Source organism: Meleagris gallopavo, unplaced genomic scaffold, assembly GCF_000146605.3.
Source record: "Meleagris gallopavo isolate NT-WF06-2002-E0010 breed Aviagen turkey brand Nicholas breeding stock unplaced genomic scaffold, Turkey_5.1 ChrUn_random_7180001955706, whole genome shotgun sequence".
Classification (NCBI taxonomy): Eukaryota; Metazoa; Chordata; class Aves; order Galliformes; family Phasianidae; genus Meleagris; species Meleagris gallopavo.
This window is the reverse complement of record NW_011216424.1, coordinates 42,302-52,410: the sequence shown is the minus strand read 5'-3', so window position 1 is coordinate 52,410 and position 10,109 is coordinate 42,302. Positions and strand designations below refer to the sequence as shown.

Genomic DNA, 10,109 nt, shown 5'->3' with positions numbered 1-10,109 from the left:
CCTCGGGCCGGCACCGGTTGCCCCGGGCGGGATTGCGGCTGTTGGCACCCATCGACGACCCCGAGAAGGTGATCTGCGTGGGGCTGAACTACCGCGACCACTGCCTGGAGCAGGACGTCAAGGTGCCCAAGGAGCCGCTCATCTTCAGCAAGTTCCCCAGCGCCATCGCCGGGCCCTTCGATGACATCGTGCACCCGGCCGAGAGCAGCGTGAGTGCCCGCGGGCCCTCTCCCCCTGCAGGGAACGGCCCGGCCCAGCCCCCCTGCATGCCGTCTTCTCCCCCAGGAGGTGGACTGGGAGGTGGAGTTGGCTGCCATCATCGGGAAGACGGGGCGGCACGTCCAGGTAACGCTTTCTCAGGGTGTTCTGGGATCCAGCCCTGCTGTGTCCCCATCCTGTTGGCTGAGTGGGTCCCTGTGCCCCTCAGGAATCGGAGGCTATGGAGCACATTGTGGGCTTCACTGTGGCCAACGATGTCAGTGCCCGGGACTGGCAGATGCGAAGGAATGGGAGGCAGTGGCTGCTGGGGAAGACCTTTGACACCTTCTGTCCCATAGGGCCGGCTATCGTCACCAAGGACTCAGTGACAGGTGGGGGTTGGGCAGAGCGGGAGGCTTTTTTCCAGCTCCATGAGATGACGAATCTCCTCTGCAGATGTCCACAACCTGCGCATCCGCTGCAGGGTCAACGGGCAGCTGATGCAGAGCAGCAGCACCAACCAGCTGGTCTTCAGGCTGCCCCAGCTCGTTGCCTGGGTGTCCCAGTATGTAGCACTGGGGGGGGCAGCATCCTGGTTCTCCGGATGCTGGGGGGACACCAGCTGACACCTCCTGTGCCTCGCAGGTTTGTCACGCTGCGCCCTGGGGATGTCCTGCTGACAGGAACCCCTCCTGGCGTGGGGGTTTTCAGGAAGCCCCCTGTGTTTCTCAAGGTGAGCACGGGGTGAGGTCACTACATAGGGCCGGGTGGGTCAGTTTGGCAGAACAAGAACGGTTCCCTCTCAGGTTAGCACTTCAGCTTCATGTGTTCCCCTCCCTGTCCCTTGTCACCAACCTCCTCAGCAACCCAAATTTCCCCTTTCTGGGTTCCCAACTCCTGCTGGAAGTAGAAAACCCTGCTGCTGCTCTCCCCCTGCAGTCCCCTCCCCATCCATCCTCCCTGTGGGGATGCAGAAGGAGCTGCCATGTGAATGGGGCTGCAGCATCTCCCACCTTTGCAGCAAGGTGACGAGGTGCAGTGCGAGATTGAGGAACTGGGCACCATCTGCAACAAAGTGGTGTGAGGACCGAGCCTCCACCTCCGACCTCCTGTGCCTTGCCACGATGGCTCTCAATAAATCTGCACCAGGAGACAGCTGCTGCTCCCGGCTTTATTGCTCTGCATGGTTGGTGGCTACAGCTGCATGAACTGCTCAAGGAAAGCTCGCAGCTTCCCCTGGCCCTCACTGGAGCTGAATGGCTGCACGAGGTGCAGAAGGGGCCCCAAAGGGCTCGGCATCTCCTTCAGCACCTGGGGGGGTTGGGGGTGTCACCTGCAAGACTGCTGATGGGGATGGGGGCAGAGTCCCCCCCCACCTACACTCACCCCTATGTTCTTGAAGCTCTGCAGTGTGCTCAGCACTAGGCTCCACGTGGGGCACTCTGGAAAGACAGAAATCCTCAAAGGTGCCCCCCAGCCCAGTTCCACCCACAGCCCAGCCGGGGAGTGAGGACCCCCCAGCATCATGCTCCTACTCACCCAAACCGTCCTCCTCTGCCAGGAACTGCTGCAGTGCACATGCACACATTGCTTCTGAAGGGAGAGCAGGATCAGCATTGGGGTGGGGAGAAAACCTCAATGACCCCCCACAACTCCACAGCACCGCAGCCCCCTCCAGCTTCAGCGAGAAGCTGAAGATACGAGTGCAAGTGTGCCTCACTCTCCCCCAGAGCTGAGTGGGGGTGATATGGGGGCAAAACGGGTGGCCTAGGGTCATGTGGGAGGTTCAGGGGCAGTCCTACCAGGCTGGGGCCAGCTGTTTTGCTCCAGGAAAGCCACTGCTCGCACATAGGTCGCCAGCACAGGGCTGAGGAGGTGACAGAAGAAGAGGAGAAAGCCGGGTGAGTCTTTGGGCTCGCAGATCTGGAGAGGAAAGAGCCAGATTTTCAATGAGTTTGTTAAGCTTCAGTGCCCCAAGGCATCCTAGGGCCACAGAGCAGGGAGCCCCTGCATACCCTGAAGCAGCGTTTGCGGTGGTTGTCATCGCTGTCGCTGTCACTGAAGTCCAGGTCAGTCCAAGGCAGTGTCCTGCTGCATCGCCGTGAGGACACATCACAGAGACAGTGCTCACCCTCCTGCAGAGCAAAGCTTTGGGCTGGCACTGCATGTCCCCATCCCCTCACCTCTACTCAAGGCAAACCTCCCGATCCAGGGGAGCAGTGGACTCGTGCCACAGTCCCTTGTTCCCTTCCCAACCAGGACTGGAGGGCACCCACCTCTTCAGTCTCCAGCAGCCCACACAGTGTGAGCTTGTCCAAGACATCCTGGCTCTGGCAGTCAAGGGGCTGGCAGGGCTGCAGGGAGAGGGGGGTGGCAAGGAGCTGGGCAGCCACAGCCACCTCCACATGCCATTGGCAGCCCTAGTGCCACCTGCATCTACCTTCAGCCCCAGCAGGCTGGGGGGCAGCAGCTGCAGCAGTGCCAGGATCTTGTGGTACAGCTCGTCCTCACTGAAGGTGATGCCGGAGGGGCAGGGGGCCTCCCCCACAAAGGGCAGCAGCTCCAGCAGCAGGGCACGGATGGCACAGGCTGTGGGCACAGCATGGTAAGCAGCATCACTGCTGCCCAACGCAGGGACCCCCACTGCCCCGCTGCTCACCTCCCACTGCCTCACTGGCAAAGACAGGCACAAGTTGAGCACTGTGGCGGCTCAGCTCCCACTGCGTCTCTGCTGAGTCCTTGACGACCACCATGATATCACCAAGGGGTGCAAGATGATAGAGGGTGAGGTGGGCTCTGAGCAGGGTCAAGCTGTGCAGCACCAGGGCACGGAGCTGCCCCGAGAAGCTCACGTCATGCTGCCGCAGCAGCGTCTCCTCCAGCAGCCACGCAAAGTCTGCCATGAGCTGGGAGAGTCGCACACACTGCAGGAAGAGGGGGCTGAGCTGGCCAGGAGCTACAAGGGGTAGGCCTGGAAGCTTGCTCCAGCAGCAGATGAAGCTGGGACCCCAAAGGGTTCTGCCTCACCTTGCGGTGCTTGTGCAGCAGCAGCGCCGATGTGATCCCGACAGCTGTGACAGCAGAGCACGCGATGGCATCTGCGAGGAGCGAGAGGCACTCTGCTGTTTGTGCTCTGTTTCCAGTGCAGGTGCTGCCACGCAGCAGCCACACATGGAAATGAGCAGTAACGGCAGCATGGCTGCTGTCAGTCATAGAGGAAGTGGGGACATGCAGTCCTTTGAATTCCCATGCCCTTCCCCAGAGCTCCGTACCGCTCAGGGCGTGCAGGCCCAGCTTTGTCACCATCGTTTCCTCTTCTGCCTCCGAGCTGGTGATCATTCTGTGCTCCGGACCATCTGCCCTGCTGTAAACCGGCTGTCTGGAGCCATAGGAAATAGAGAGAGAGGTGAGAAAGCGGGGCTGCAAACAGGCATTGAGGGCAAGGCACTGCTCCCCCGGCTTACGGCACACCAAGGATGGTGGGCAGCAGCTCCTCCAGTGGCTTCCCCGTGCTGCTCCAGCAGGTGAGGCTTTGTGCCACAAACTCCTGGAGAGGAGGAGAGAGCCCATGAATGCCTACAGCCCACAACTGACTCATTGCTTTCAGTCCCTCCAAGAGGTGCCCCATGGGATCTCTGCAAATCCCCCGAGCACCCCAAGCCCCTCTGTAAAACTCCACAAGGCTCACACAGCCCAAAGTATTGCAGCACGTCCCCCGGGACTGGGCTGGACTCTGGGAGCCAGCTCTACCACAAGAGCCCCAGGTGGACCCCAGACCACTGTACCTGCAAGGAGAAGGGCTGGGCCAAGTCCACACGAGCGCAGCCGAAGCATCGGCACAGAGCTCGGCACGCAGCCCAGAGGCAGGCCCCGAGGCTGAGGGGCTGAGCACCGTGCTGGGGGGAGAGGGAAGGCAGCATTAATGAGGGCTGACAGAAGGGATGCCCCTATTCCCAGCTGGGGTGCTGCGTGCAGCCTCACCGCTCCATCCCTGCAGAATCTGTCAGGAGTCTGGTCGTAGGCGATGCCCACAGGGACCAGGAGGATGTCAGGCACAGCACCATCCCGCACAGCGCGGTACAGCGGGGCCAGCCATGCACGGGCCGGGACGGAGAGGTGCCATAGGGCACAGGGCTCCTCCAGGAAGACCACCAGAGGCTGCTGGCTCCTCAGCACCTCCTCGACATACTGGAGCAGAGGGGTAAAGCTGGGGCTGACAGTGGCACCATAGGAGCCTGTGGGAGCTGCCACCACCCATTTCTGGGGGTTTAGTGTGGCCTGGCAGCTTTGCCCTTCTGTCTGTGAGCCCAAGATGGCCTCAGTGAGCACCTTGAGAGCTTTGGGGGACAGGGGTTGGAATTGATGATCTCAAACTCAACCCAACCATTCTGATTCCTATCCCAGCACTGGGGGAACACCAGGGTGAGACATACCGAGGCCAGCACAGCTGCTGGGAGCTCTCCATCCTGGTCACTCAAAGCCTGCTCCATCCTCGTGGGCAGGAAAACTGCTCCCAAACAGCTAAGCAAGGCCCTGCAGGGGAAGAAACCACCATGAGTGCCTGCACAAGACTGTGTCCCCATTGCCAACCCTGCGCCCTTCCCAGTCGCTAGCCCAGCTTGGTGTGCACAGCTGCATTCACCCCAGGTGGGGAAGCAGCCGCATGCCAGCTGGACGAGGATTCCCCATGCCTTACCGCAGGCGAGGGCTGCAGGTCAAATTGCCCACCATCACCCTGGGCACCCCCAGGCCCTGGGAGAAGAGGAGGAAGGAGAGGAGCAGCCCGTCCACCTGGGATTTGTGGGTGGAGAGGAAAACCAGCGGCACACTGGGCTGTGGGGATGGAGGATGTGGTGAGAGCTCGGCACTGCAGTGTGCCAGGAGCAGGCAGTCAGGTTCCTCACCGTCCTGGCAGCCCTCAGCACCATCTCCAGCTGCCCCCGGTGCAGCTGCACACTGAGGAAGAGGCGGCTCAGGAAGCGGAGCAGGGCCCAGCAGCACAGCCTGCAGGGAAAAGAGGCACAGCACAGGGGTGAGCAGCTCTATGGGGCCATGGGCTGCATCCAAAGCCCTCCAAAACCTCAGCCAGGCAACGAGACAGCACCCATCACCAGCCAGGGCTGTGGGCACGTCCTTTCCCCATCACTGCACCATCCCCTGCCTCAGTTCCCCCATCTGAGTACCAAACGGGGCTGTGCAAGATGGCTTACTGCACAGCGTCGACTCCTCATCTCACTGCTCAGCTCCCGTGAAGCAAATAAACAGCTTTATTATAAATTAAGTTAAAACATTAAAGGCTGGATGTGACAAGACCACCCCCTCTCCCCCAGCAACAAAAGCTGAAATCAATTACCCCTCCATCTCCCCGTCCTCCCGCACGCCGCTTACGGGAAGGATCCGAATGCTTTTATCCCCCGGGTAATTTCTTCCCTTTAAATACTTCAGACTGCTCAGAGTGTTCTTTTATTACAGCTCAATCAGACAAGCAATTAGGCTACAATGCAACCTTTAATTGCCAATTTCTCAATGACAGGAGGTAAAAAGGAAAAAGAAAAAAAAAAGAGCTTAGAAAGAAAAATTTCCTTTTGCTTTGCTTTGCTTTGCTTTCCATCCCCCCAGCATGGCCGTTTTCCCCCTCTTTCCCCTGATGTTGCACTCCACTCTACAGAGGGGACAATATCCCCACGGGGCTGTGTGAGTAGCAAATTCCCACGCATGGGGTTCTGCACAAACTGAAGGATAAGGGAGAGTGGGGCTGGGAATGACCCATCTGGGAGCTGGAACCCCCAACCCAGGGCCCACACCCACCTGAGCATGGGGAAGCAGAGCGGGGCCTGGATCCTCGCCAGGATCCCGAGGACTTTCTCCTTGCACTGCTGCTGGAACTTGCTGTCCCTTCTGCAGCTGCATGCCTGGCTGGCAGCAACGTCCTGCACTCTGCATGGAGATGAGGTGGGAGCAAGGGGTTAACACGTTTTTCAGCAAAAGACAAAAAACCAGCTATGGATTACAGTAATTACAATGTACCGGCTGCCAACCCCGTGCTGTATAATTAGCACTGACAAGGGTGGAGGTGACAGGTGCCTGACGAGGCCACGTCACCCAGCGCTGTGCGGCACGGAGCAGCCCCGTGTGAGGACCCCATGGGGGTGGCACCGAAGGGGAGCAGAGAGCCGTCCCCACACACCTCTTATTGCTGCAGACTCTCTCCAGGAGGTCCCCGGGGGTGTTGGTGAGCACTTTCCAGCTGCCCACAGCCAGGATGCAGCAGATCCGTCGCACCAGCCAGCCCCGGTACCTGGGTGAGACGAGCGGTGAGCACCGTGAGCGCCCGCAGGGTGCCGGCACTGCGTCAGCCTCCCACACACATGCTCTTGGCGAGCGTTTGAGGTTCTGGTTCCCATCTTACAGTTGGGGAAACGTGCTGGGAACATTCTGGCGGCTTCGGGATGCAAGGGAAGCTCTCCAGGCACCAGGCAGCCTCCCCAAAGCTACTGCTGCCAGCGACAGCCCGCTCAGCACACAGCCCCTGCCAGCAGCAGCAATGCTCCATCCCAAGCTGGGACTTCCCCAGATGTGCCCCACATCCAAGCTAGACAAAGACCACCGGGTCAGAGAGGGGTGAAACTGAGGCTTTGAGCTTTGCAGTGCACAGGAAGCTGTTGTGAGGCGCTCAGGCAGCGAAGCGGGGACTGATACCTGTATCTGCTCTTGCTCACAGCCTCCCATCTCCAGCCTCTCTTCAGCATCCCGCAGCTCCTGAGGCACACTGAGCGGAGATGAATTATTCAAAGAGTTTGAAAGCTGGGAGCTGGGATATTTCAAGCAGAAGGGAGCGTCGTGACCCGGTTTGGAAAAAAACACAGCACAAAACTGCCAAACCACCAGGGACTGCTCGAAAAAGGAGAGGAAGCAGGGGAGTCCAGCACCTCAAAAACCAGATAACTGCAGGAGAGCAGCCACATCAGCATCACAACAGCTGAGCTCCAGCGCTGGGCCGTGGGGAGGAGGACCCACATGGGGGCTGGGAGCAAGCTGGTCCAGCATGCATGAAATCTTCCTTGTGCCAGAGCCCAAAGGGAGAACAAAACACCCCCTGCCCCTTCTCAGGCTCTTCCCAACAGCTTCAAGAGTCCAAGTGTTGATTTCAAAACTCACAAACCCTTGACACTGCGGCTGGCTGCCTCTCGAGGCCGTAAGGGTGACAGTGAGCAGAGGAACAGACCAAGCCCTTTCCTCTCTGCTGTCATTAGTGCTCTGCACTTGGAGACGTGCCTACCATTCAGAAAATAGTTAGCATGACTGCTAATTAGTGAGCAAGTGTGACAGAGAGGCATCCCCACGCTCCAGTGCCACAGAGTAACTTAATTCACACAAAGAAAGAACAAAATTTGGAATGATTGCTCTGCCCAGCACTCTCAGCACAGGGCTTTGACCTCACCTGGTGTCCTCCTCCGTCACCCAGGTGGCACTGCAGAAGCCGAGGGAGGAGAGATGCGCGTGGTAGAAGCCATCCTGGGAGCACAGCAAGGAGGTCAGACTTGGCTTTGGCTGGAGGAGACAGCAGCCCTCAGCCAAACCTGGGCTCACCCAGCTCCTCGGGGTGCAGGCCTGGCAGCAGCGCCCCATGAGTGGCCGGAACCAGCGCCGAGAGGGGATGAAAACTTCCACTCTTTGCCCTGACTCAGAGAACCAGGCCTTCATCTGAAAAGAGGCAGAAGTATAAGGGGAGGGATGGCATGAGACATCCTTCACCTGGAAATAATGAAGTGTGGCCGAAGGTGCCCGAAATGCATTCCCACGGGGGAGAAGGGAAGCCCCGCTGCTGGGCTCCCTAGGGAGAAACAAAGGTGCTATTTGCTGGTGCCATCCCCCCCGGGCTCATCACCAATGTGTCTGTGCCACCGTCACTGCACGAGTGTGGGGACCGGACAGGGCAGGACCAGCACCCCGGGGTGCTCACCATGCACTGGTAGGAGCTGGCCCTCAGAGACGTATCTGGCACGGCCCGCAGAGCTCAGCTGAGGAGACAGGAGCAGAGCGCTGGGATACGTGGGTATGTGCACCTCATCCACATCTCACAGCACAGAGAGCACGAGAGCAGCCAGGAGCCTCTTCCCCCATAACTGGGATGGGAGGGCAACAGGGTGGGACCCACAGGGCATAGGAAGGAGGTACTGAGGCCCTCTCCCCACTGCAGGCACCTGAAAGGAAGGGAGGTGCTCCTCGGTGGGGAGATGAGTTGTTCTGCGGAGGGAAAGGAGGGGGAGAAACAGCAGCCAATGCGCCAAAAGCCCTCGGGAAAAGAATTTCTTCTTTGTAAGATAGCTCCGGCACAGCTGCAATTGACTTTTCCCTCCCACACTCTCCTCCCCCAAGCAAGTCGATGCCAATCTGCACCCAAAACCCCTATGTTCTCCCCGAGACACAGAGATCCCCTCCAGCCCTGGCAGGGTTGGGGGCACCTGGAGCGGTGTTGCTTTCCACCATGCCCAAATCCAACCCCACAACGACAGCCCCAATGGGAAAGGTCAAGCAGCAACACCTGCCCAGTGTCCCACTGCTGCTCCTGGAAATCCCCAAACACGGAGAGACCCCCAAAAAACACGGCAGGAAAATAAACCACCGCAGCCGCTCGCTGCTAATGAGGTGCATAGGTGCCAAGAAGAGCGGGGCGATGGCCTGGGGCCGCTCACATGCCCCAAAACAAACCCCTCTGGCGGAGCCGGCGCAGCCAGCGGGGGCTGCAAAACACTCCTTCCCCCGCTTTGCTTCAGAGCGGAGATTTTAAAGTCATTTCATTCCAGGAATCAGCACTCAGCGAGGCTCCTCCTGGCACCTACAAGCGCTCGCTCGTAGAAAAACAACCTGTTTGTCAAATGCAGCGGGGGGAAAATGGGAGAAACGGGAGGGAAAAGGAGGAACAGGGCTGATGTCAGCATGTGCTGGGCCAGCTGGGGGGGCCCATGGCGGAACCTGGCCGGGTGCTGACAATGGGTACATGGAGATGCAGGGAATGGGGACGGCCCATCTTTGTGCCACGGGGACACTCACCTGCAGCCACGCTGTGCCAGAGGGGGGGTCCCGCACCCTGCAGCTGGGGGAGAGGTGAAGGCAGCGGTTGGATGGGGTCGGTCCTGAGGAGGGGGCTGCCAGCACGGGGCACCCATGAGCACACGGGGCCTCGGGGTTTCCCCACCCCACACGGGCTCCTTCATCTCCACGGGCCCACAGGGTCTTGTGGGTTTGGAAACCCACCCCATATGGGTCCCAAAGGGCTCTGGCTGGGGGTCCCGCCCCGCACGGTTCCCTTCCACACCGCACAGACCCCGCAGAACCATGTGGGAGGAAGAGACCCAACAGACCCCAGAGGGGGGGATCGGGCCTACGTGAGTCCCACAGGGAGTAGGGACCTCACCCACGCAGACCCCATGCAGGCCCCACGCAGGTCCCACATGGACCCTACTCAGCCCCACAAGTCCCATGCAGGCCCCATATGGACCTACTCAGCCCCACACGTCCCATGCAGGCCCCATATGGACCCTACTCAGCCCCACACGTCCCATGCAGGCCCCATATGGACCTACTCAGCCCCACACGTCCCATGCAGGCCCCATATGGACCTACTCAGCCCCACAAGTCCCATGCAGGCCCCATATGGACCTACTCAGCCCCACAAGTCCCATGCAGGCCCCATATGGGCCTACTCAGCCCCACATGTCCCATGCAGGCCCCATATGGACCTACTCAGCCCCACACATCCCATGCAGGCCCCATATGGACCTACTCAGCCCCACACGTCCCATGCAGGCCCTATATGGACCTACTCAGCCCCACACGTCCCATGCAGGCCCCATATGGACCCTACTCAGCCCCACACGTCCCATGCAGGCCCCATATGGACCTACTCA

The 10,109-nt window shown here is 59.8% G+C and overlaps 2 protein-coding genes across 17 annotated transcripts; one reads left to right on the top strand and one right to left on the bottom strand.

The window, feature by feature from the left end:
- Positions 1-5: 5 nt before the first annotated feature.
- Positions 6-1,354, top strand: FAHD2A (fumarylacetoacetate hydrolase domain containing 2A; the record flags this gene model as incomplete). The annotated part of the gene is made up of 6 exons (XM_010728220.2): positions 6-209; positions 286-345; positions 428-590; positions 655-763; positions 844-931; positions 1,220-1,354. Coding segments are annotated over 6 exons (687 nt in total), but the record flags the coding sequence as incomplete, so codon positions are not given.
- GPAT2 (glycerol-3-phosphate acyltransferase 2, mitochondrial) lies at positions 1,350-10,085 on the bottom strand. Of its 16 annotated transcripts, none has more exons than XM_019611784.2 (23): positions 10,067-10,085; positions 9,253-9,295; positions 8,162-8,219; positions 7,789-7,902; positions 7,640-7,713; positions 6,386-6,496; positions 6,007-6,135; positions 5,103-5,202; positions 4,895-5,031; positions 4,632-4,731; positions 4,180-4,386; positions 3,984-4,094; positions 3,663-3,745; positions 3,471-3,577; positions 3,226-3,296; positions 2,858-3,122; positions 2,639-2,787; positions 2,475-2,552; positions 2,214-2,333; positions 2,001-2,121; positions 1,738-1,791; positions 1,585-1,640; positions 1,350-1,509 (listed from the first exon to the last, which is right to left on the bottom strand). In XM_019611784.2, exons 3-23 carry the CDS (start codon positions 8,162-8,164, stop codon positions 1,393-1,395), a joined length of 2,307 nt encoding a protein of 768 aa, XP_019467329.1. In that variant the 5' UTR covers positions 8,165-8,219; positions 9,253-9,295; positions 10,067-10,085; the 3' UTR covers positions 1,350-1,392. The 16 variants fall into 16 exon arrangements, with proteins under 16 accessions (XP_019467329.1, XP_019467328.1, XP_019467330.1 ...); XM_019611783.2 differs by lacking the exon at positions 10,067-10,085 and adding an exon at positions 9,705-9,831; XM_019611785.2 differs by lacking the exon at positions 10,067-10,085 and adding an exon at positions 9,746-9,762.
- Positions 10,086-10,109: the final 24 nt, after the last annotated feature.

Bases quoted from the DNA above. Each gene is read 5' to 3' on its own strand.
- GPAT2 (XM_010728205.3), bottom strand. The intron at 7,903-9,252 runs GTGAGTGTCCCC...GCCTCTTTTCAG, and splicing joins CTGGCACAGCGTGGCTGCAG to ATGAAGGCCTGGTTCTCTGA. The intron at 1,792-2,000 runs GTAGGACTGCCC...CTCTCCCTTCAG, and splicing joins AAACAGCTGGCCCCAGCCTG to AAGCAATGTGTGCATGTGCA.